The sequence below is a fragment of the Pezoporus occidentalis genome, unplaced genomic scaffold (assembly GCF_034315485.1).
Source record: "Pezoporus occidentalis ecotype Australia unplaced genomic scaffold, CSIRO_AGI_Poc_V1 ctg73, whole genome shotgun sequence".
NCBI classification, from domain to species: domain Eukaryota; kingdom Metazoa; phylum Chordata; class Aves; order Psittaciformes; family Psittacidae; genus Pezoporus; species Pezoporus occidentalis.
The window spans coordinates 1,583,363-1,610,171 of NW_026916082.1; the positions used below are offsets into that span (position 1 = coordinate 1,583,363).

At 44.8% G+C, this 26,809-nt stretch overlaps 2 protein-coding genes across 5 annotated transcripts in view; one reads left to right on the forward strand and one right to left on the reverse strand.

Moving 5' to 3' along the window:
- The window catches only part of ATP5MK (ATP synthase membrane subunit k), a 272,077-nt gene that overhangs the window by 180,890 nt on the left and 64,378 nt on the right, over positions 1-26,809 (reverse strand). The window lies entirely within an intron of this gene.
- NEURL1 (neuralized E3 ubiquitin protein ligase 1) overlaps positions 1-26,809 on the forward strand; it is a 157,642-nt gene that overhangs the window by 113,507 nt on the left and 17,326 nt on the right. For all 4 annotated transcript variants that reach the window (XM_062601960.1, XM_062601962.1, XM_062601959.1 and 1 more), the window contains exon 4: positions 26,023-26,703. In XM_062601960.1, the coding sequence (XP_062457944.1) occupies positions 26,023-26,703 (681 nt within the window). The remainder of the gene's footprint in view (positions 1-26,022; positions 26,704-26,809) is intronic.

Here is a 26,809-nt window from a genome sequence, read left to right on the forward strand (position 1 = left end):
AACCCTTCTCTGATGGCGGTGTCTGGGGAGAGTGTCTGCAGTGGTGAGGGGGCCTGGTGGAAGCAGAGTGCAGGGGGACCAGCTGTACATTGAAACACTGGGAAGCAAACTCCTCACAGATGAAACAAAGGTACTCTGATTTAATACAACCTAATAATTGGGTTTCAAATGACTTATAATGAAGAACAAATCAGTATAATCTATGTTAAAAACAGAGTGATAGTATAATAAACACAACCTCATTGAACTCAAGGAAGCATAAATCACTTGTAATTCAAAAACATTATGCGAAACAATTACGATTCACTGATGAACTCTGTCTTACAGTCTGTGAAAACTTTCTATGTTTTCCTTTCAAAAAGGAATTTCTCTTAATCAGAGTTGTTGCAATTAGAGGGAGAGGTAATGATTCAGAAAATAGCTGGGTGATATTGCCTTTTGAGGATCTCTACAGCTGCCATTTTCATAGCATGAATAGTGATGCTTGGTGCTGATGGAGAAGCTCCCATGGATCGGAGCTCTGGCAATTGGAAATGTGTTTTGTAATACACCCCCATTCCCCCAAACCTACCATGATGTTGAATTCCATCCACTTAAAACAGAGCCTATGTTTAACAATAATTTAAATCATTATCCTCCCTGTCAACTCGGAGTTAAGGGGCTATGCAACTGTGATTCTCTGTTTAGAAACTGCCTGGAATAATAACTTTCAGATGTCTCAAATATGCACCACTTATCTATAACATCTAAATACAAATGTCTCCCTGCTGAGCAAGCCTGACACTGTTTACCTATCGTGTCCAAACCATTCCAGAGTGTTTGCTTGGTGCGGAGCGGAAGGCCCTATAATCCGCAGCTCCGACAGCGCTGTCAGTGTAGTGTTTTTCAACTCCTCCTCACCTTTAGGTGATTGCAAAGAAACAGCCTGAGCCCGGGTGTGACAAGTGAAGAATGTCCCTGCATGTGCATCTCCCCCTTCCACCCTCATGCTAAGGGTAAAAGTGCATTGCGAGCCAGCCCTGTGCTCTTGCAGACAGGATGATGCTCATGCCGTTGGGTCCCTGCCAGCCTGCTGTGAGACGATCCAAATGCTGAATCCCACATGCCCTGGGCGTGCTGGGGCTGGGCAGAGTCGAGGTGCTGTCGCCGGCCTGGGGGCCCTGGGCTCTCTCTCTGCGTGCAGACCTCATTGGGACCTGTCAAGTCTCATTGAATGTCAGGCTCCACAACTGGCTCGCGCCGTATGCTCCCCCAGCCACGGCATGCTGAAGCTGCGTGCCGCACAGCTGGATGGCTGGGCTGTTGCTCTGGGAGCTGCTATGCTGGAGGTATGTGATTGGCTTGTCCCTCAAGGGGCTGCAAGGGTGATGGGCTGTGATGTGGGGCTGCCCCTGCAGCTCATCCATCAGTAATCAGAGCAGGGAGAGCTGAAAAAGCCCTCCTTGCCTTGCTGTGCCTGACCTCTGGCTTATCATGGGAGCTCTCCCAAAGGCACAGAGTATCTCAAACCACCCACACCTGTAAAGAGAAGAGCTCCATCCCCATAGCTGGCATTGGGTACCAAAGGCATTCACACAATGCCCTGTAACCCACACAGCTTCCAGATTTCCTCATGCATCCCTGTCAGCCCCACACAGTGCTTGGACTTCACTTCCCCTGGGCACACAGAACACCCTTATCTGGCGTGCACTGTCCTGATGAATCCAGTGAAGGTTAAATAAGGAGAAATTATAAGCTTTTAACACATCTTTGCATCAGCTTTGGTCCCTAGGTGAAGCCTGAGTCACAGCTCTTACTCAGTGCATCAGATCTGTGCATGTTATCAACATTCTTCCTGTGGCTCTTATCCCTTTGTTCTCAGTTAACTCCTGGATTACCTGTTGTCCAGCCCCTGCAGTGCTGCTGCTCTCCTTGTGTTACACAACAGCAGGTTATCTGAAATGTACACATTCTGGGAATTAAAAATTGCTGCTATTTTATCAGTTTTTATAGCAAGTGTGAAGGTTAGACGGTTAGCAGGGGTCAGGCTTGGTACCAAATGGTTTTACGTGGCTATGGTTATAGAAACAAGCCTTTCCTCCTTGTCAAGTTTGCATTTAGCATGCGTGTTGCCTCCGTAGCCACCTAGGACTGCCACAAAGGAGCACTACTGATTTACTGCTTCTGTGGCCACATTAAGCCCAGGATGGTGTTTTCCAGAATAGCTACAATTAGTGAAGTGTGCATATCACTGGCTGAGCTCAGACCACGGTTTCTTCTTTTCTTCTTCCTTTTTCTTTTTTAATATATAGGCTTCTTTGTAGGGATGTGGCTTGGAGAGGAGTCCTTTATAGCTTGTTCTCTGTCTGCTCAGTAAACTAGATCAGTGAGGCTCAGTATCTGATGGCTTTCTTCCTGCAGCAGGCCTGCCTCTATGCACGTGAATATACAGTCCGTTTTACTTGCTTGGAACGCCCAAATTGTGTTTCTGTTCCTCATGAAATATGCATCTGCTTGGATGTAGCAAGCCAGGTTTTTCTGCTGTTTCTGGACAGAAGCATGCAGAGCCATGTGGCTCCAGTGCCTGCTCAGCTTGCTGGAGCTGCCTGTCCCACCTACCAGTCTGATACAGTGGTGCTCAGGGGGAAGCTCTGCCTGGGGAGCCACACAGCCCTGCCATGCTCAGGAAACAAGCTGCTCTGAGGTCAGCTTCCCTCCATTCATCATCCACCTTTGTATGGTTTGGGCTCTATCCTTATGGGCCTGTTCCCACATACGCCACCATCAGAGTGGTGGGGGATAGGTACAACAGCAGCATGCGGGACCCACGGGCTCTCCATCCTCCAGCTGGCTCCTCCTGCGCAGTGACTTTTACACCAATTATTTTATCAGCATCTTATCACCTCCTCAGTAGCTCTTCACTGACTTTCCCACCATGACCCATGCCAGAGGGCCTGGATCAAATTAGTACAGCAGAAAAAAAATAATGCATTTAGCGTGTTTATCTATTGTTCTGCTGTGCATCTGCACTGCTTGTGTGTGACAGGTAAAAACTACCCATGGTCACTTAGGCAGAATATCATATTTACTAGCCGTTCTCCAATAATGGTTTGAAGCTTGGCCATGTATGCAGGTACTGGAGCTGGCTTTATGCCATTTGTTGCTCTAAATTTGTACTGGGTGCCTGCTGCCTGGACAAACAGAAACCTGCAATCCTGGATGCTGGCGTCTTGGATGTCTTCAGCATGAGATGACCAGTGACGTGTTTCTTCCCAAATGGCACTCCAAGGTAGCATGACAGAATGACAGGCAGATGGTCTTAGGCTGCACAAGAAGCACTGCTGACCAAAAAGGCGTAAGCAGCTAGCGTGTGAACCCGTGTGATCAGGTCCAACCAGTCTCTGTAAGGGACCAGGGCTAATTTTATTGGGGCTGGGAATTGCTTGGTGTAATAAATTAAAGGTTCAAAGCTGAATTGAATCTCAGCTCCTCCAAACCCCCCAGCACACTCCAATCTGATGTTTTGATTACCTGAGCCCATTTTAAATGCTAGCTCAAGCGTCAAACCCTCACACTTCCATTTAGCAGTTCAAGGAAAACAATTTTAATAGCTACCCAACTATTCATCAGGATTAGGCCCTGCTGGACTAATTTGGATAACATGCAAGCTAAGTGCAGTGCAGTCTGAGCTTAACTTGGAACATCCAGAGACACCAGAAAACATTTGCCTCAGTAACTCAAGTGTGTTCTTCAGCCCCCACTCTGTGCCGCTGGCCATGTCCAGTACCAGGAGGGGCTGGGGAAGAGCCTGCTCTCCTGTTATTCCTGGCCCTGATGGAAACAGGGAGAAGCAGAAATACCAGCAGGAAGTATGCACTTTTGGAGCTCCTGCCCCTGAGTCCATGTGGATGTAAAGGACAAAAGCATCCGAATACTTGGGCGCTCACCTCTCTGTGTACCATGGCAGCAGCACCTCTGCCCACTGTTCCCTATGTGCATCCCTGTGTGCCCTGGCATTACAGCATGGAGCACAGTGGATTCCCAAAAGCACCTCTGGGATTCCAGTGGAGCAGTAAAAGTTAAATTGTTCTGTATTTATTGTGTAAGCTTAGATAGCTAGGATACTGCTCTGCCAAGTGTTGAGGTTAAAATTCCTTGTTCCACCTTATGTGTTTCTTGGAGTGGCCTGTGCTGAACTGAAGGTCTCCAGCCAGCCCTGAGCAAGGTTTCACATTGGAGCTGAAGATGCTGGTTTGCTGGTGGCTTCAAGACTTGGGGATGCACATGGGTTTCCTCTCTTATCCACATATGTTTGTGCAGACATTGAGAATTTAAGGAATTAGTAGAAATTGAATAGATCAAGGTTGTTTTCCTGCTGTTGCTGCTGTCTGGCTTTTCCCTATCCACAATTCACTGAAAAATATTGGAGGATTCCTGTGAGAAGCTCAAGCACTCAAAAAACTTTGAGCATGTAATTGCTGCAGTGGTAGGGACCTGTCAAGGGTGATGCTGGCTGCCTCTTCTGTAATCACTGAGATATGGAAGTGGGGGCTAGAAATCATATAAGAATCTGGTTTCTTTAGGTACTTTGACCTGTTGGATTGGCTGTGGAGGCTCCTGGGAGGGCAAAATTTATGTAAGACATTTTGCAGTGTCATCTTTTCTTTCAGTTTTAGGAAACGTTGAGGCTGGATGAAGTTCAGAGAGGTGAAGGGGATGGTTCTCTTGAGTTTAATAACTGCTGCTTCTTGTTTCTGATGCATGTTGGTTGCTTTATGAGGGGAAATGGGGTAGTATCTGCTTTCTATCTGGTAGGACAGCGACCATTTTATTCACAGAATGGCCTGAATGAAGACAAATTACTGAATCTCATAGAAATCCTGATGGTGAGACAAAGCCCTCTCACTAACTGAAAAGAATGGCTTTTCGAAGCTCGCTATATAAATATTTACAGCTCTGTATGTATGTATGTGTAAAAACAAACAAACAAACTCCCATACGCACACTGCACAAAGACCAGAAATCTTCCAGACTTTCACCATTTTCATGAAAAAAACTAGGGAAAGTAATACATTAAATTGTTCACACTTGTTTCAGTTGTCTAGACAGTGCTATACTGAAATAACACAGTGTGTCTAGCTCAACAGGGAATTCACTTGAGGCTGCAGATCCCATGCAGACAGTGAGGAGGAATTGTTGAAAGGCTTTGGGGAATGGTGAGAGCAAGCTGTCCACTCTCCACCTGGGTGTTACGTCTCAGAAGGGGTGCTGTAGCTGAAAGTGGCTGTCAGCCGTTCCTAGTGCTCAGTGCCATCCTTGGCACTGGGTCCGTAGAAGAGAGGAGTTGCTGTGCTGGGACCTTCAGCACATCCAGAAAATACAAATGATGCAGAATTCGCCTGCTCTCTGCTTCTCTGAAAAATAATTTCCCATGTTGAAAATAAATCTGCAAAAGATGGGAGTTTAGCTCTTACAGGCCATATATGCGCAATACTGTAATGATCTGAAACAGGAGAAGAGTGCATTTGTTGTTGCTTCCGTTGTCTTTGGACTGTTCTCCTGGCCCTGTGCTTCACTGTGTTGCACAACAAGCGCAAGATGCAACTTGTGTAGGGGGAAGTGTGGTAATTCCCTTTAACACTTAAAATGCCTCTTGATTCCTCCCGCTGGACACACAGCAGTATGATCTTGTTCTTTTCATTCTCCTCACTGCATCCCCAGGCAGAAGTACACCCAGCGCTGCCAGGTGAGCCTGGGCAAAGCTGGAGCCATGAGAAAATGTTCAGACTTTCAGACCTGTGTGGCTCTTATAGCAGAAACAAGCGTGAAGGCAAACATCTTTTTGCAGACTATCTTCTCTCTTCACCCGACTCAGCTTAAGGCATGGGATGAAATCTTTTCAGCTGAACACATGCAATACAGGGAATAAAAATCAAAGCAGAACATGGTATGCTCAAATTTTAGGCATCCTAGAATTTTGTAGATCAAGAGGAGTCTGTTTATTTCTAACGTGGGCAAAAGATTCAGCAACATAACTCTGCCTACCTGTATGAAGTCCATCACCTATTACAAAATGATCCATCAGGTGAACACTCAAGCATGACCAAGGTAGACCCTCATGTTGGGAAGCACATTGCAGCATTGTAGTATAGGATGGTAGATACCCACAATGAAGAAGCACTTAAAAGCTATGCTTGGTGTCTCCTCTCTGCCTGTATATCAGCATCATCTTAACTGAGCAGCAATGTTTTTAGCCACTGCTTAGCACAGTTTCACTTCAGGGATCCAGGAGATACCTGATAAAAGCAGAGTCTCAGGTCTGAGTATTTGTGTCACCAGACCTGAAATCTTGGATTATTTTACTTGGATTCTGGATGGTGACAATTTGGCCATTGTGGAAGCTTCAAAGCAGAGACCTGTCTGGGGAAGGAGAACGGATCTGAGGATTTACTTCAAAAGCAGGGAACAAGAGTCCCCTGCAGCCCTGGGAAAGCTCACAGGTATGTTGAAAGCACTTCATGCTCAGCCATAAGAAGGCTGCTGAAAGAGCAAGGACAGGATGAATTGTGACTGTCACTGGCTACTATGCAGCCTACAGTAGATTTATGTCAGGTTTTATAGGCTGTGTTTCCCACTTAGAGCTGCACGGAATTCCAGTAGAGTTCAGCTGATGGCCATCTGCTCCCCAGAGGAACTCTTAAAAGGGCTCTTTCTTCTTTTTAACATCTAAAACTCACACGATGTGGATCTGTCACTGAGAGCTCTGGGATCTTGCTTCCCGCAGACACCCGAGGGGTATTTAGAGCATCACGAGCTGCTTGTGGGAGGAGGACTCGAGTCACAGATTGTGGAGATGAAATGACCTCCTGAAGGCTCTGTGGGGAGGACTAGGGACAGGAATAGAAACCAGGGAGCCTGACTTTCCACCTCTTATTCTCAAGCACAATTAAAGCACAGCCGGTTCACATGGTGCAGTTGATGACTACAGATGTGGTAGGAGAGCAGTGAGAGGGAAGCTTTGGGCAGGGGTAGGATCAGGACACACAGGGTGAGACAGGAGAATAGGAGCAGATGGAGGCAGGTGGTTGTGAGTGTGAAGAGGAGGGAACCTTAGCAGCAGAAGCAGAGCTATAAACCCCACCAAAAGCGTCATTACAGATAATATTAATTTTGCTCAGTTTGGAGAACCCATAAATTATTATAGAGCATGCTCGTGGGACAACCCACCCAGTGTTTCTAATCTGAAATCCTGTTGTCTAACACGTTTTTGGCTGTCAAGATTTTCCAATCTATTGTGTGAATGGGTTCTATTTTAATATTCTGGCAAACAGCTTCCCGGGAAAAGCCTAATTCCTCCACCACTCCTCCAGGGTCCCATTGTCCGGGGTCTTATTTTTGCTTCCTGTTTCACATGAACGTGCAGAGCTTTGACAATTGTACTTTGTGGTCTTGAAACGTGAATGCCTTCCAAGGCTGGAAGAAGTCTCCCAGGTTTTGAGAATGACCTTTGATTTCCAGTGACAGCCAGGATGGATTTCTGCAATTTTTCATGTAGCTTAAGGCCTGACATTGACTAATAGGGCTGGATATTCAGCAGGAATGGCAGGAAACCCTCAGTGATGAGATTTATTCCTGCTGTCCACTCATACTTTCAAAACTATAGGGCCAAGTTCCTGTTTGGGGTGAGTGGAGCAGTGTTACAAGACGGGTGAACTTAGACCATTGCTCCTGAAGGCTCAGACCAGCCCTTTCATTCAGCCTCTGCCCAGATCTGTCCAGTCAACAGCAAGCAGTCTGTGCTGCTTCAAGTATTGCAATGACGACATGCAAAATCACATGGCTTTCTGTTGAAAACCAGCAGCCATCCCATTGCATTTTCCTTTTGTTTATCTTTCTTAAGAAAACAGTGGATTCTGCCTAGTTTCACTGGAATAGTCCCTTGCTGGCTGGAAATTACTGGCTATAAAAAAGAAAAAAAATAATTTAGCCAAATGTAGCTCGCTGTATTTGAGAAAGGTTTCTGTAGAGCTCCTGCACTGACCAAACAGGGGAATATGTAGGGGAGAGAACTCACAGGAACTGGGGAGCATCTGCAGAAGCCACTTTGCATTCTGGTTATGCTTTTATGCCCATGGGGGTTGCTACCAACATCCTCACAACCCACTCCCTCTCCCCTGGATGACTGAGAGGAAGAGAGACCATCACAGCTGTGATGCAGGGACAGCTTCTTCAGGGCACCAAGGAGCATTGGCTGTGCCACCAGAAAGGAAGGGTGCCAAGCACCCATGCCATGCACAGTGGGGGACTCTACGTGATCCAGCTTCATCTTGGTACAGCTTCATCTTTCCCAATGGAGCAGATGGGTGCTGCAGGGCAGAGGGAGGAAGCTTTTTTGCTCTGTAGTTAATCAGATCCCTGAAGCCATTTGCAATTGTCCATAAATAGGGTAAACAGACGCAGAGAGCTTATTCCTGAACAGTGATGATATTGTAGGTCCTGGGTACATTGGGACTCCTCTTTTAAAATTCTTCATTCAGGTCTCTAGCTGTCTGTGAGTACAACTTCACATGATTAAAACAAAAGTGATTTTCATAATTGATGCATTCTTCCCTCTCTTCTATGTCTGGGGCAGGGAAAGTGAGTGAAACATTTTTTTCCTCCTGTTTGCTACTTAACCTTTTAATTTAACAGCACTGGTTGAAATTAGGGGAAGAGTTTGATTTCGATTTTATATAAGTGAAGCAGTATGTGAAAGCAGTCCTTGTTTACCTTAGGTTTGTAAAAGGCTATTGCTGTTTTTTACAAAACACAGATTTTGGACCAAATTTGATGACAATACTGCTTTCAATCCACGATTGCTTTGAACTAGCCACTCGTCCTCCTTTGTCCTCTAGGGCACAGTGGTATTTTTTGCAAAGTTGAAAATCCCATTTCCATCAGTTTAAATACTCCCAGCATCAATTAGGGGCCCTAATATGGCTCATCCTTTGCACAGCAGCAGACGGGAAGTGTGGAATACTTGTTTTCCATTCTCCCTGCTCTATACCACCTAGTAGGCAGCGGCTGAGCTGTGGATGCTGAGCCAGGAGGGAGGATGTTCTGACTGCCCCTTTGCAGTAAAACACAATTACGCTATTGCAGCATGGTATTTTGCACCTCTTTGCAAATGCTGCATGGCCTTCTCCTTGCTTCATGGGCTCTGGCATGGAGCATCCTCCTGGTTTGGAGAGCATTTCTACCCTGGCAGCCACTCTGGAGATGTAGCAGTCGCTCCCGGGATGGTCACTACTAAATGATCAGCAAACATTTACTCGGCTTTTAAGTGCTCCTTTTGGCCCCTTACATCAGAATTTGACCCCTATTCAGGCGAAACAAGGAAACAAGCAGCTGCTTCTCCAGCATTCAAAGCAATGGGACAATTTTGAACTGATTTTAAAATAAAGATGTTCATTTGGCATAAACATACACTCAGCAAAGAAAGATCCTGAGAGAAACTCAGTTGCTGAATCCTTAACCTCCAAAGGACCCCTGAATACAGTATTGTACGCAATGTGCCTCTTTTTGTGGGTGAGATATTAAGAGCTTATTTATTTATTAGAAAGTTGTTTACAGTGTAAGTAAATTAGTGCGTTCCAAGGCCCTCTTCCAGCTGCCAAATGCCGGGAGGATGTTTATGACCACTGTAAATAATTTCATAGCTTAATGCAAATACTTTTTTAGAAATCGAGGGCTGATGGTTGTGTGTTTATGGTGCAGTTGAGGATTCATAAATTCTTCCAGAATATGAGAAAGAAAACAAACAGTATTTCAGATATTTTAAAAATTCATAAGAAAGAAAAAACCCAAAGTTGTTCATCATTCACGGTGCTGTGGGCTCAAATCTGAGTTGCTTTGGCTAAGCTCTCCCAAGTGAGATCAGAAAATGCTCAGCATCCTTCAGGACCCAGCCCATACGTTTTGGAGACTGTGAAGGCTGGGACTTCAATGGTACAGACAGGTTTCCCCTGCACTGAATGTGTATTTGCAGATAACTTTGCTGATGAGGAATGACCTTTGCCAAGGTCAGCTTTAAATGACAGAAATCAGATTCTTCACAGTCGGCATGGCAGCAAGGTGGAGCAGCACAAGAGATTTGCTTTATGTTGTGGCTAAAGGGTAGGAAGGGCTGAGCAGCACCTGTGGGTACCGGCAGAAAGCTGGCTCTGGAGGGAAACCTGCTTCCTAGACAAAAATAAGAAACAGAATGAAAGTGGGGCTGGGAGGAATTTCCTTTTCAAGGCATGTGTGCAGCGAGGAATTAGAAATGGGTGAGGTGACGTCAGAGCGTATGTGGGATGCTTGGTATGATTTTTGTGAAGAGTCTTGGTGCCTTGGGGAGGGATGAGCAGAAATGAAGAATTACAGATGCTTCATTTGAGCTTCAAGTCTATTTTCAGCCATTGTGTGGATGGCAATGGAGGGCCTGCAAATATCAGCAGAAGCTGTGGGCTGCTTCTGCTGTGGTGCGTTGTGGTGGCTGCACGTTCCCGTGCTGTGCTTTCCATAGCAACATATTTTCAATGTAAAACCACATAAGCAGCTGAATAGTTATGAGCATTTACACTCCCATGTGCATGGTTGGAAAACTGATGATGATACTGAGCTGCTGTGGGGCAGAAATGGTCCTGCTTTAAACTGCAGCTTGAGCAGAGCTTTCGGTCTGAAGCTGAAATGCAGTTTGATGGTTGGAGGTGCTTGGATGCAGGCACTCACAGGGGCTTGCTCTTTTGGGGGAAAAAGCAACTCTCTCTTTATTACCCAAAAAGCCCACCAAGAAGCACCTTGTTTTGGGGGCACGAGACTCCCCCAGATCCACAGCAGGAAAGAGATGTCTTGACACACCAAGGTTTGCCCAGGCTTATGGTGCCAGTGCTAACTACATTTAATTAGGGCCAAATAACCTTTTTTTTTCAGTTTTGAGATAGCAATGAACTCCAGTGCCACCCTGCCCCAGGCCCAGCAGGCTGAGATTTGGGTACTCACTGCAGCGGTGCTTTTTTTTTTTGCAGTCAGTCTTGGTGACAACATTGTGATCCTTTTCCTTGATGGTGCTGGATTTAGCTGCAGGTTCTGCAAGCTCCAGTGAGGCAGACACAGCTGTGCAGTTCAGACAGTCAGGCAATGCATGGCCACGGGCATGGCACTGAGTTGGCCAAGGAGGTAAAGGGAAGGAGCTGCATGGCTCAGTAGTTCATCTTGGCCATGCCTGGCTTGCTTGAGTCTGTCCCTTGAATCATTCCACTCCTACCAGTTTCTGGGACTGGCTCTGTGTTTGCTGGTGATGGGTTTGAGGTGGTTTGGCAGGTACCACATGGGCAGAACATCCTCTGAGTGAGTGCACAGCTGGCTCTCTGCTTCCAGCCACCCATGGAGCAGGCATGCTTGGCAGGATGGCAAAGGCACAGAGATGGTGACAGTGTTTGACACGCCTCTGCTGAATGACTGTGAGTGCAGGGGACAAGTCTGCTGACCTGGAAAACAAGCCAAGATTAAGAAATGTCAAATTTCCAGGGAGAAGAAGGCTTCCTGGAGGGCAAAGAGGTGGAGAAATAGACTCTCGAGGTTACTTGGAATGTTACATTTCAAATGGAGCGTGAATCCTGTCATAGCACTGGTGCCTCCAGGAAGGGCCGCCCCGGCACCCTGAACTGGGACTCCCTTCCCAAAACTGGATGCTGGGGCATGGATGTCAATCAGCAGCAGGACATGAATGTGGAGGTGATCGTCTCCTCCTGGGGACAGAGCTGGAGGATGGTGCCTTGTCATCAGCAGCCTTTAGGGAGCTTCTCTCAGGGTTAATGCAGCACAAAACAGGCACATGAGCCACACTGTCCCTTCTGATTTGCACCCATGGGTGCTGCAGCAGGTGAAGCCACCTTGTAGCAATGAACTGGCACCCTCAGCTCTGCAGCAGCTTCACGTACAGTTAAAACACCTGCTAACCACATAGATGTTTTGATTGTAGTAGATGTAAAAGGGAACGCAACAGCCACCCTGTTATTTGCTTCCTTACTAAATTCTGTTTGCTTCATATTGCCCTTAAATATGGATTTTTGAAGTGCTTCATTTGGGAAGGAATTTACATTGCCTGAGCCTGGGAGAGCATGGGCAACTGTGGTGGCTTTAACAGACCTGAGTGAAATGCCTCTGGCTGACAAAGCAGTGAAATGCAGCAGATATGATCCTTTATCACCATTCCTGCAGATTCTTGCCACGGTGGCAATTTCTCATCATTTCTCTGCAGATGGGGCAGTTTTTCTGCTGTGGGCAGCTCTCCCAGCTGCGAGGTAGCCAACATGGCAGAGCCAGAAGCATGGGTTGGGTGAACCTCACATCTTCCTGGTGGGATGCGGGAGCTTGGGATGCACCACACTAGCTGTTGGGAAGCCAGAACGGAGACAAATTCTGTTCTCAGTGCTATCAGTCTGCCACCCCACTGGTAAAGTCTGTGTGCTATGTTGGGTGTAGGGAGAAGGCTGCGGTAAGTTAGAGTCTACACAAGTCAGGTTTCTCTTTGCTGTTGATCGCAGGACAAGTTCCTGCCTACTCCAGCAGTCCTTACGAGCCCCATGGTTTTTTCATGCCAGTTCAGGGATTAAATGCAGCCCCATTTCCCCCTAGCTGCCAGGCCCTGTTGCAAGTGGTAGGTTTGACAACAGCCCCAGTTTGATTCCTGCAGCGTGGCCACCCGGGAGCAGGACGTGCCTGTGCACCACTGCGACCTAGTGGAGGGAAGGACGGTTGGCTGGGGGGGCTCATGAGCCTGGCAGCTCCTCAGAAGGGCTGTTTAGCTTCAGACTTGAGGGTTCAGCTTTGCCAGGAGAGGACAGGGAGGGTGTCCCTGCTGAGGATGTGTCATCACCCAGTGTCTGCAGCAGAGCAGACCAGCAGGACACTTGTACACATGGGGACGCAGAGCCCTTACAGTGTTTGAAAGGAAGAATAAGAGCTGGCAGGCTGTACATGCAGTACCTCATCATCTCACCCTCTCTTCCTTGTATTTATGGTGCTCTTTTGCTGTGATATGTCTAATTTGGACCATAAGCTCCTCTGGGATAGGACTTGCCATTTTTAAGTGTCAGGTGCAAGGCACACCTGAGCTACCTTATAAATACTATTTCTATGCAGAGGAAAACTTGACCCTGGGACGTAAAGAGGTGGCTATGGCAACAGCTGTCCGTGTGCTCTGTGTCTCCTATGGACACACAGTGAAAGGGGCTGGCAGCACAACTTCAGCCTGGGCTAGAGCAGAGAAGGTAGAGCTTTGTGGGGCCCTGTCTGCATGCATCTATTGGCTTCCTCCTAAGCATAAGTCATCTACACTCCTTTTGGGGATTTTTCCTCCTTGCTTACTTTGATAAGAAGAAGAGTTGCAGAGCAGAAATACAGCCAGTGATAACCTTTCTCCTCTGTTTTAGATGTTAGGATAATTTGAGCGCATCATCTGGTTTTTCTTCTCATCTACCTTTCAGAAATGTGTGGTTCTGTAGCTGTGCACCTTCTTAATACCATCCCATGGTTGGCAAGAATGAATGCCAATCTGAGTTATCCAGGCTTTTGCTCTGATGACTGGACTACATCTGTGCTTGGAAACAAAGAATATTTACCCAGTTGTAAATGACAAAGTAAAGCACACATTTTTAAAGTCAGAGGAGTTACAGTACCAGGAGCAGTGGGATTTCACTGAGCATAGTGGAGAGAGGGACTGTTTTTCTCTGATAACCAGGTCCCAGACTGACCTGTGATCGATCCCAGATTCCTTAGGCTGAGAAAGACATCTCTGGTGTTGGTGATGACGTTTCAGTTGATGTAAACCCAGCAATATTTGTTATTGTGTAGCAAGGGTTTGATAGTTCCCTGCAGAAGTTCAGGGTATGTGTAGAAAGGTTCACAATCACGTTCTTACCAAATCTTGTTATAAACCTTGAGGCTGAAGGAGGCAGAAATAGAAGAGAAATGAGTCTATAAATGAATGAGAAATCCTTGAGTTTGGGAGAGGCACCCCTATGTTTGTTACTATCTCTCTACCTCATGCAGATCTCTGGGAGGTTCTTGCTATAATGTTGCTGTATTGGCTCTTTTTGTTGCTGATTATACCCGGTTCAGTCTAATCTCCAAAACTAAGTTTGTCCGTGACATTCTGGAGCGAAACTTTACCTTTTACAAACCATCAAAGAGTAGAAGATTGATCAACTGTTTCCCAAACCAGCAAAGTGTAGCATCAAGGGCTCAGGGAAATAGAGGGTAAAAGGCATGGGAGTTTAACAGATTGAAACTGGGCAAGTGGATGAAAGAACACTGGTACCCATTCCTAGCCAAACTGGTGCAAACCCAAGACATTACCCACAGGTAAGAAAGAGGGTTTGTGTATGTGTCAGTCAGAGAGGGCAATATTTTGGCATAAGCTGAAATGTAAATTCCTAGTGAAACTGCATTGACAGTACAACAGGACATCATGTGGCAAAAGGAATTAGCAGAGAAATGGCAGACATCTGTCATGGGAGCTTAATGAGAGGTCAAACAATAAAAGGAAAATCACCCTGCATAAAGTGAAGAAAGCCAAAAAACTCACTGCAGTTTTAAGTGCCTGTGTCTTACCCACCCCCTGAGCCCTCCTTGAAAATTCTCAGGGATCAGTAAGAGCAGAAACCAGTTGCAAATTCAGGCATCTCCCCAGTGCCATGCCTGTAGCTTGTGTTTCACTGATGCAGTGTTTTGGCTGGGGATGCTGTGAGGTGGCCACAGCCTGGCTCCCATCATACAGTCTAGCTTTGTCTACCACAGGGGCTGTGCTCCAGTTTTGAATTTATTTTCCCGAAAGACCATCCTCCATCTCATCCCTGGGATCCCAGCATGACCAAGCTTGTTTGTGTTTAGACAGTCAGGTGGGGAAGGGAGAAAGAAGAGGAGGAAGAGGAAGAAATGTGGTCCTGTATGAAGATGGGATGTGGTGACAGCAGGAACCTTCGGGAATCAAAACCTTGGGTCCTTTTCTTCAGAAGCCTGAAGAAGATTTGGCCACTATTTAGCATTCTGCACTGTACACTGGACCTGATTCTCTGTGTGAACCCTGCGGCTTCAGCAAGGTTACTCTGCCCTCACTGGCAGCTAGACTGTGGCCCTCTGGCTGATTCTTGTTTATGCTTTCAATTTGCAGCTTCAGAAAAGCCTCCTGTCTTTCTGTCTAAACCTTTTGAGGCCACATCCTATGATCTGTGTGTTTAAATTAACTTTACTGATAACCAAGGTGTTGAAGCTTTCCCTTGGGGTAAGAGAGCAGAATTTGTCTTTTTTCTTATTAAGGAGTTAGCTGAAGCTTGGGAAACAAGATTCAGCTCTTTAGTTCCTGTAGTTCAGGTATCAAAATCATTCATAAAGAAATCACAAGCCTAATGGGCATCTGCAGTGACAGAATATATGAAGAATTTATCAAAGAGATGAACTTTTCAATTATGTACCTTGGCAGAAATGGGAATTGACTCTCTTTGTGGTTCCACCCCTTAATTTTGTCCAGCTGTGACTACCCCATGCCCCTGATTTGAGACAACTGGTGTGCTCATGTGTATGTGCCATTGCCTTCAGTGGTATATAAATACTTGTTTAGATGAAGTGGATTATTTAACGCTGCCATGAAATGGAACAGAGTTAAACACATGCTGAACTTCTGGTCAGAAATTGGTGCAGACTGCAATAATTGTGCTATTTTAAAACAAGCTCATCAAACAAAGAGTTGATTTACTGTTCCCATGCATAACTGGGAGAGTGCGTCTTGCAGACCACACCAGCTCTGGAATAGGAGTGGGGTGGCTGGGGGTGTAATGGCTGCACTGTCATTACATATATGTGGAAAATAAGTCAGAAATCTTTTGCAAGCTGCTTCATGCTGGATTTCGGGGTGGAAAATCTCCAAGAAAGAGATATTAAAGGAATTAAAACACAGAAAATATTCTGGAAGAAAACAGCATTATGTGCATTCTTTCAGAAATACTGTTGAATCTTTAGGTGAGGAACCAGCTTGGAGCAGGAGAGATGATCTGTAAACTTAACTAATCATGGCTGAAAAATTGAAACTCTTCTGACAAACTCTAGCTGTTTCCTTTCACTATTTTCAAAATTATGTATTTCATTTTTGAGTATTGAAACAGAGTTTAAATCTTGAAACAACAACAGTGATTTCCAAACAAGACCCAGAAATCAGCTGGAGAAACTCTTGATCCAGTATTTATTTGCTTTTATTAAAGAAAATAAGATAAACTGAGCCCTTTGTTTCAGGTTAGCATGAAACACTGTTTATTTCCAATTTAGTTAATTTTTCTTCAGTCAGTTGACTGAAACATTATGTGTTATCACTGCTCGTTACAGGTTGCATCTTCACTAGAAAATATTGTGCTCTTAGCTGTGGGGTATCCGTGGGGCACCAAAATCCAGGAAATCTATCATATAGCAGTGCCTTTGGGCAACCAAACAGGACTACAGCGAATCCAGGAAGGTGATTGCCAGCAGTGTTTCTGGGTCTCTAAGGAAAAGGGTAAAGACCCAATGGCATTAATTCATTTTGATAAGCAATGGTGCTAGATAAGATGCTGAACCTTGGGGAGACCTTGGCAGGGATTGTTGGTGGGTTGGATTCTCCCTGAGCAGCTGGGTGTAAAACTGTCAGCAATGGCAGAAGCTTTTCACTGGGAAACGTGGGGACAAGTTGGAGAAGGAGCTGTCATGTCCTTGCCTGCATGAAGGAACAGGGGTAAATGAAAGCAAGTGAAAAGGGATAAATGCAAGATACATAAATATCACGTGAGGGAGGATGATGGATGGGAAGGAGGAAGAAAGTATATGTTTTGAAGAAAATTGCTGTCAGATTATTCAGGGGATGTCGGCTTGTGTTTGATGTAGCTTGGGAATTGGCTGAGACCATTGAGATGCTATGGAAACATTTGCGCAGTAGTGTGGGGAGGATTGGAAATAGAGTTGTTGGAGGACCTGTAGCAATCTGCAACACAAAGCATGAAGGTAAAATTGTGGGGTTAGCACCGCATGCAACAGTGAACTACTTACATGAATAGGTGAGGTAAGATGATTGAAATTTCTAGGAGAAAGGAGGGTAAAAGGAATGATAGTGCCAAAAGCAAGCAATGGAGTCACTAGGTATGAGAAGAGAGCTCTGTATAGTTGTTAGACAACCAAAAATTGCAATTATTGCCTTTATTTCCCATGAGGAAAAAGAAAAAAAACAACAAAACAAAAGTTTTCTACAGAGAAATGTACATCTTAAAGATCAGGAAGCATTGGATAAAGTGACAATTGAAATGGAAAGAAAAGGTGGGGCACTATACAGAGAGAGGTAGAACTGAGATTAAAATAATGTTGGTATGGACCTTAAAGTGATGATGGTTTTGGTGTGGTTTGCAAGAGGGAGTATAGTAGCTGATCATGGAGTCTAGGAGGCCTGGGGCAAGGGAGGTGAAAATCATTGCATTGGGATGGGAGTAAAGTTCAGAGATTTCATGTGCGTGAGTGGGAGATAGATTAAGGAGTGAATAATGGAGATTAGTTGGTCTCCACAAAACGCAAGCACATGATATTTGCTAAAACCGTATTTCCCTGACTTTGTGGGGAGTTGGAAAACATCAAATGGAAAACCCATGAACACAATAAAGGGAATGAAGCAAAGAGGTGTCAACATCCAGAGACGACTGTGGCAGTGGTTAAGCACATCTTCAACCGGAAAGACATTTGTCAGTCTTCAGGGCCACTGGATGGGGAAGATGAGGATACTCAGATGAAAAGCCTCCCTGAAAAAAACCCCAAACATGTTGTTTGTAACATAGATATTGCCAGCACCCTGCAGACTCTCTGAGAGCATCAGCTTTTGTGGAAAACAAATCCACAGCTGTAAAAAGCATATGGAAGTTTGTTCTACATAATCTACTGTCAGACTCCTTCAGAACATTCCTATTGCTAAGGGAAACAGTAATTTATTTCAATTTTATGAGGCTAGTTATGCTGTTTGTGCAGTTTCATATGTGCAAATCAATTTGACTTGCTTTAGGGATGTTAGGCAGAATTGTATGAATGTTTGTTATGAACCAGTCTGTTCAGAGCACTTTGTTAGCTAGCACGTGTCCCAGAACTACAATTTATCAGTCAGCACTCAACCTTTGTGCCTTCAACTATTCTTATTCATGTCTGAGATTGTATGCTTTCATTCCTTAGATTTTATTGAAGAATATGCAGATGATCAATCAATTACTAAGCTGGCCTGGAAACCTCAATTGTTCACTCTGGCTTAAAACCAGCTGCGATTCCCTAAAGCTCTGGGTTGTTTTGTTTTGTGATTTGGGTTTTTATTCTTTCTGAATATTTCAACTTGGAGACTAGCAGTACATGAGCTCACACTCTTTTAGCATTGATTCTTTTTGTTTGTTTCTCATTTGTTTTACTGTGATATTTTATATTATTGGTACAGCATCGACAGTCCGTGATAAGAAATCTGTGATAATCCCAGTAAGGCAATGGAGGTTATTTCTATCCTTAGAAAAGTATTCTGAACAGATCCCAAGGGTTTCCTGAGATTCACCTGGCAGGACACCAGTTGCTCTGTGCCTAGTGGTACAGAAGCAGTGTTCCCTCAAAGTGGGATTTGGTGCTAAATGGCCCCAGGAAGCCACCAGATTTGTACAATAGATATATCCAACACTTAGCAGTTGACAACAACTCAAAGGCTAGGTTTATTCTCTTCCATCCATTGTTCATCAGTTCTCTGAAACTGAATCATGCAAACCAAATAGCTTTAGTGCTCAATCTCTCCCAAGATGCCTGGAAAGAAATGCTGATTTTTATCCAAGCAAATGCAAACACAGAGCAAAGACAAGTCCAGTGAGATGCTTGTTAAGCACTGTTGATTTTCACTCTTTTCTGTTAAAGTAACAGATGTTTGTAGCCTTGCAATTGGTTCCACAGAGTCGAATGTCTACCTTCTTTTTTAAGCTTTAAAATCTGGTGACAATTTTAGTGTAAACATGAATGATTTCTCCCACAGATGAACTTCAGCTTTAGCCTAAGCCCTCAGCATGGACTTTGACTTCTGCCCCTTCTCTCAACTGCTTTCAGCAATAGTGGAAATACGTCTATCTTGTGAGAAAGCTGATTTGGACTGTGTTGGTTACAGGCAAACAAATGCACTCAGTTGATTTAAAGATCTGCCCCTCCTGCAATAAAAATGGCAGTTACAAAATACCAGTTACCTTGCCTTCCAGACTGCAGTGAGCACGAAGCCAAAATCTTCATATAGCCAGTAACTCCTGCTTTAACCATATGAATGCACAAGAAACGTGTTTGCCCTCGATTGACTGTGTGGTAATAAAGTGTGTTAGTGAAGGAGGAATTCTGAAAAACAAATGTGGTCTGTCATGATCTCAGATGATGTTTGACCCAGAGCAGATTTTACTGTCTCTTAAAGAGCAGGCTGGGCATCTCACATATATGTAGCTGGTGCAAGTGACATTGTTGGCTGTAGTCTTGCATATATTCCTGTAAACGTGTGCATAAACAGAGGAGGCAGAGCAGTGAAAGCAGAAGGAAGCAGCTTTATTTGAAGTGGGATGCTATACTGTCAATGAAATAGTGACATGCATATATGCAGGTATTTTATAAATAGGTATTTACTTAACTGGTGTCCTTGATAATGGTGTGGGTGTTTTCAAGGAGGAGGAATGGTTGTTCTGAGGCAATAACTCAGGCAATTTGATTTCTCGGTTGCTCATAAGGAAAATGTACTTTGTAGAAGTGAATTCCTAAGTATATAGCCAAGGAGATTTTTAGTCTGAATCATTCCTTTGAGGGATTTTAAACATTTGCCTCCCACATGCTAGAATAATGCTATGGAAGTGGCTTTGTTGTATGATCCGAGAGGCTGCATTCTGGCGCCTGATGGTTTATGAGAAATGAATGCAATGAGTGGTCTCGGATCATATAAATCGCAATATTTAACAGTAACAAGCGGGGAGGGCAGGGGGAAACCTGTGTGCAGCATCACAGCAGCAGTGTTCACCTGGAAGCATGGGTCTCCGCAGCATCACGCTGAGCGTGGCACAGCCCAGCCTGCTCTTCAGACCTCACATGGAGAATACAAGTTTGCAGAGAAACAAATAGTTTTATGAGTGTCTGCTCAGACACATCGCCAGCAGGCAAGAGCACTTCGGACTTGCTCTGTGAGCAGAGCTTTGCTTCTTAATGACTGCAAGTGTGGCCTTGGCTTTCTTCACTTCTCAGTCTTTCTCCTGTGTTTATTTTAAGTAAGGGCAATTTTCACTGTCCTGTTTACTTAGCTCATCCTGGTACAATAAAACAGTTAAGATACACATGGCAGAGACTGAGAGAGCCTGCAGCAGAGCATCCCATGGTGGTCAGGACGTCTTGAGTACACCGCCATGAGTACTCCAGGCTGCTTCCAGTTGCCCTTTAGCTTGAGTGGATTTTGAACCTAGAGACACACAGCAGTCCTTCTCTTCCCAGAGCCAGTCACAGCTGCTCTTCGTTCCACTGGAAGTGACACTGTGGACTGGGTGCCATATGCAGACAAAGCAAGCTGGTAACCAGAGGGATTGGGGAATTGGTATTGCTCCTTGCCCCCAGGCACAGTGATCTTCATCCTTGTTTTAGGAGGCATAAATGAGAACAGAAGTTGTTTCCGTTTTACCAAATTTTCAGTCCCAGTCACCTTAAAGTATATTTTAAATTGATCTATAAACAACGTACAGAAATGGTTCTGACTACTTCTTGCTGAAGTGAGGCAATTCCTTAGCAGTATACATACATCAGCTCACTAGGACTTAGTCAGCAAGGGAGCAAAGATTGCCACAGCATGACACGTGCAGAGTTCGCAAGGCAGACAGCTGAGCTGGGATTAATACCTGCACTCCCACAATGGGGAGTATGAGGCTGTGAGTGACAGAAGGTTTCCAGAAGCACAGGTTTATTTCTTGTCCTATGACTGGTCACTTCTCCCAGTTGCCTTTGAGTGTGATGTTATTTTATGGTGTGGTACATATTTCAAGCAAGTCTCCCTGCAATGTCAGAGTCTTGCCAAATGGACTGTTAGCTGCATAAGTCTGCTGTAGACCATGGAGGAGATAGTGCAAGATTCCAGGTGTCGAAAGGCCAACTATCCTCCTTTCCTAACCCCTTGTGATAGGTAGCACTGATGGTGGACAAAGGAGCCTTTAGCTGCATCCCTCAATAGGAATGGAACCCCTTCATTAGTATACATCCTTTTGCAGTTGTACGTTTGCATAGAATATTCTTGTAGAGAGCACTGACTACAATATGTCTTTGGTAGTTCAGCACCTCTGAGGTTCCTTGGTCACAGAAATTATGCAATGAGCGCCAGTACTCACTAAAAATACTACTATCCAGTGAAATGGGGGATTAAGAGAAGAAAAATGCACTTGGAAGAAGTAAAGCAAAGAACAGAAAGAAGGAAAAACATGAGGCTTTGCATGGGAAGGGAAGGAGCACGCCAGCAAAGTTATGACCCTACCAATTTTTCACTCTTTGCTTAGTAGCTGAGGGCAGAAATGTTCTCCAGATGCAAGGAATCACTAGGTTGTTCCTTGACATCTCAGCATTTTTCTTTCCTGGGAGGGAGGCTCATTAGACAAGGGATAGGTTCTTCGGTTATCAATCTGATTTCCCTAGTTTGTTTATACTATGTCTTTCATAGCTTATTCTGGAGAGAGGTTGCAGCCCTCATACTCTGAAGAAATATAGTTGGTGCCATAGGATTGCACCAGTCTCAGGAAACACATCAAGAGGTGTAGATCTGTTACCTTAGAGCTTGCAGTTAAATACTGGACTCTGCAAGTTTCCAGCACGTGTGTGCATGTATGCATGCTGTTTGCTCTGCTTTCTTAGCTCCTTTACAGGTGTGTGAATACTGACTGCTTGTGACCTTGGAAAGTCAAGCCTCCAGGCAGTAACAAACAGTACCGAAAATGAAAAAGAGGAAGGAAATGATGATCTGATTGTCTGACAGCAGCACATCCCCTTTGGGTTTGTGTGCAGCTGAGATGACCTGTGCATGCGGCTGGATAGAAATGTGTTTGTGTTTGATGTGCATGTAGCTATATTAAATGTGCATGTATGTGCACATTTAATGTACCTATAACAAATTCATGTTGTACATATTATACATATTTAAGTAAATAGATGATTTTAAGAAGACAACAGTAGTTCAAAAATAAGCTAGTAGTGAAATATTTCTGATCTGGGTGCAGTGATTACAGCTCTCCCTGGCTGCTCACCAGCTCCTTGTAAATGCTGTTCTAAAGTGTTACTGCAGTCACACTGAGCCTGCATGAAGTGGGAGGCTTTTCCATGCCCTCTGAGCAGGAAAAGGGAGAGATTTGAAGCCTCTGATCCGAGGAAAATACTTCAAGTTAATTTTCTGTGTAAGGAGTCAGCTGCTAAGAATTTAAATACTGCAGATAAACCCCACTGAAGATGAGAAAACAGAAGATGGTTGAACTGCACAAGTGCCCTTCATTTCTACTTCACTAAATGAATTACTCCTGCTTATTTTTTTGTTGTTGTTGTTAAATAAAGCCATTAAAAGATACAAAGAGATTTGTGACGTTAGACATCCTTGACCAAAGTTCAGTGTCTCAGATTCTCCAACTGAGGAGTGGAAAATGTGAATTTAGTAGAAATCCTTTTTGCTTTGGCTGTGTCTGTATTCCTACCAGAAACCTTAAGTCTCCAAATCCAGCATTAACACCATGACTGCAGTGATACAGAGCTCAGCAAATGCTCTCTGGAAAGTAGCCTGGGCAGTCAGCTTCCATCGAGCTGCCATGGCCACAGCCAGCTTGCTGGTGGTACCCAGAACAACTGGGTTAAAGCTTGCTCTGGTGACTCAGTGAGAGCTGTGGTCTTCACTCGCAAGTCCATCTATTCTCACCCAAGCGGGTCTCCTACCAATTGACTTTTCCCAAAGAAATACTGTCAACTGCCTTATACTGGAAATTTTATACCTTTGAATATTTAGTAAGAAGGGATGATTTCTGAATGCTTCAGGCTGAAGCTGGGTGATCTCCTCAGTAATGGGCCATTGGACTTGTTTTGTATTTGACAGTCTTATAATATAAAGACATTCCATCTTTTTGATGTGTACCCAGGTTTGTCTCTGTAAATATAAATATGCCTGAATACTCCTGCATGAGGACTCCTTCCTTTGTAAGCATTAAAGGTCAGTTGTAAATGTTCTGCAGGAGTCATGCGGCATTGTGGGCCACTCCAGCATGAACAGCTTGATCTGTGTTCAGCATGAGCAGCTTGGTCTCTGTTTAAAAAGTGACAATTGAAGCTTTAGTGGAAGCTTCATTCCTTGGCATCTTTGGGTGAAAGAAACTGCTCAAAGTTTCCTCATTTGTTTCACATTTCACCAGAAGTGTTCTTTTATAGACCTTGTCCATTCCTAGTTATTCCGGGTAAAAGGCATTCCATATCTCTTCCAATTTACCTACCACCCTAAAGGAGAATCCCACTCCTGTTTTACCTTTTATTTAATGTTATTTATTTGTTTTCTTCTTTGACTGGGTGTTTTGAGATTTATAAAAGCATAGGGCCCTGGAGCAGGCTAGCGCCTCTTAGAGACTCACCTCTAAATTTTCACAGACCCATTCCAGATACCAGTAAACTGCAATCTTTTCTTCCGTGGATATTTGCAGGCATTAATGAACTAAGTCTCAAGTCATTCCCATATGCTTTAGACATCTTATCCCTTGAGTAGCTAGGCATCTGAGCTACTGATGGGTTTAAGTAAAACAGTCGGATGTGGTTTGCTATCACTGCCATGTGTCTTGTCTGCAGAGCTCCATATCTCTTAACCTCTTTTCAGATGGAAAAAGATACTTTGTTCAGCAGCCAAAGGGAAATGTAAGCATCCTGGTGGAAAACAAGCTGTTTCAAAACCCTGGCTGCAAGCTACCCACACATCACTGTTGTCAGCCAGGCTGCACATGCATACTTACAGGGAGTAAAATAGAGAGGACCTTCTGTTCCTATTCTGAAAGGTCTCTACCCATTCACCTACACCATAGGATTGTCGTCAGCTGCCATTATTAATTTGTTCTCCTATGTAAGTTTTCAGCAAAAGGAGGGTAAAATGAGTCTAATTGCATCCAGCAGGAGCATTTTCAGTGCAAACGCTAGCCCATATATTACAAAGCATTAATGTGACCCACTTCTAGACTAGCGGTAATTTCTGATTTTTTATTTATTCCTCCATTCCTTTAATGAACCTCTTGGAAGAGAAGCTGAAAGATCAGTGTGGGGAAAATGAAATATAAGAAACAAAGCCCATTTTTATTTTGAAACTGTGCTTCCCTTGTAATAGTTTATTTCAAGAGGAGCCTGGAATAATCCAGTTTAAGCAAAGCAAAGATCTCTGCTCAAGCCAAACTGTGTGTGGGTGTGCTCTTGTCAGAGCTCCCAGAAGAGGAGGGCAGGAAAGGCTGTTAGTCAGACCTCAGATGTTGCAGGAGATGTTGGTTATTCAGTAGCTGGCACTTTTCCTTGGCATACCAGTACAGAGCCACTACTCTGGTGTACTGGGAGAGGGTGCACCCCATGAGGGAAAGTCCTCAGTTCCTGCTCTCTTTTCTGTCATAAAAGAAAGTCCCAAGGATAAGTGGCTGGGAGAGGTGCCCACTGTAAGGACCTAGCAGGGGGGTTGGTTAGAAATAACTCTCTGCTCCTCTGCCTCTTCTTGTAGTTCCACCTTGGGCAATGTTTGTGGCAGGTCCAGGCTGGGGTCTGGTGATGCTGCTTTGTGCCACCTGCGCAGGTTTGTGTTGTAGGGGTGGTCCCAACCTCATATTGTTTGAACTCAGGCCTGAAGCCACAACAGTCTTCAGGCATAGCTCCTGCAGAGGAGCAGTCAGTATGTGTGACAGCCTGTTACGATGTTTGCAGAGAATTACCCACATACTCAGTTTTCTCACAGCAAACAGTCTCTTGATGCTATGGGCATCTCAGAGTTCAGAAAGTCAGGCATAAGGATAAATCTTTGCATTATCTCAGCTTACTTTTAGAATCCGTTTAAATAATGTGAGGTTTTTGACTGTATATTGCCCTTTAAAATTTCTATGGCAACAGCACAGCTATGGATACGTTAAATTAAAGTCAGGCATTCAAGATAGGTGATTATATTCCTTAGAAAAATAATCAAATAAATTGATGGTTAGCTCTTGAAATAGCAGGTGAGACTAACAGAGAAGATAAGGTGCAATTCTGTTTCCACTGATGGATTTGAATGTGTGAGCATCATCTTCCTTTGTTACATATCCGTGGATTTGGTTTTTAATAATTTGGCTTGGAGATAATAAATGATTGTATGTTACTTATAGAAAATGGCATTCTCCCAAGTTTTGCACTGTGAAATCCATATCTCTACTAATTTGCAGCGAACACCAGAAGACTAATGATTAGTTATATACAGGAATTCTTATTAAATTTCATCTGATGATAAATAAATTAGAACTGACCATAGCAGCTTTTAAAATTAACAAAAAATCTGTAGTTAGGAATTTATTTCCTGCATCTATGAGAATTGCTGTAGACAACAAAGAGGGCATGAAAACCATGAAAACTTGGACCCTGTAGAGATACTGATTGCTACGTTCAGGGTACATTTCAGATATTTACCCTCTCTTTCTGCTCTCCAAGGAGGGCCTCCCCGGTCAATTCTTCCCATTGATTTTGAGTCTGCCTGCTGAGAAGCTGAAGATATTGATGCTGCTGGGGAGGGTACCAAGAACAGCAATCTTTTGCAAATACATTTTATGACACTCCACTTCCATATGTTAAAGGGGAATTTTATTAATGGCGGCAGGTCTCTGTTTTTCCCTTTTAAACACATCAGTCAAACCGATAGCGATTTGCAGACTCCTGGGCATTTTCATTTCCTCTGGACCGACCCCTCTGTTGTTTCCTCTCTCCCCACAGACAGTGAGATCATCCCTCCCGACTGCCTGCGGCCCCGCTCCTTCACGGCCATCCGCAGGCCCTCGCTGCGGCGGGACACGGAGGACACGCGCCTCTCGGTCAGCCTGTGCGACCTCAACCTGCAGGAGGAGACCTTCCACGTGACGGCCACCACCTGTCCCATCCCGCAGAACTCCCTCAACTCCCAGCACTCCCATCTCCTCCCTTCCCAGCTGGAGAGCGACCTCCGCTTCCACCACCTCCGGGGACCCCACGTCAAAATCCTCGATGACCAAACCGTGGCCCGTCTGGAGCACGCGCGGGAGGAGAGGACTTTGGTTTTCACCAGCAGACCCCTTCGGATCAATGAAACCATTTTTGTCAAAATCAACAAGTCCAACGCTGTGCGCACAGGGACGCTGTCCTATGGGGTCACATCCTGCGACCCCAGCACCTTGCGCCCCAGCGACCTCCCCTATAACCCTGAGTCCTTGGTTGACCGAAAGGAGTTCTGGGCCATCTGCCAAGTCGTGGTGCCCCTCCAGAGTGGAGACATCCTGGGATTTATGGTGAATTCGGATGGTGAGCTGCACTTGAGTCACAACGGTGCCAGCGTTGGCATGCAGGTCTGCACGGACTGTTCCCAGCCCCTCTGGATGTTCTTCGTTTTACACGGCGCAGTCATGCAAATTCGATTGTTGGGTATGTTGGAACCCCTTTTTCCAAACTTCATGCACAAGGGCAAGGGAAGGGTGGAGGGAATGAATGGCTCTCTCCCTGCTCTAGGATGAGGTACAAATTTTGTTTT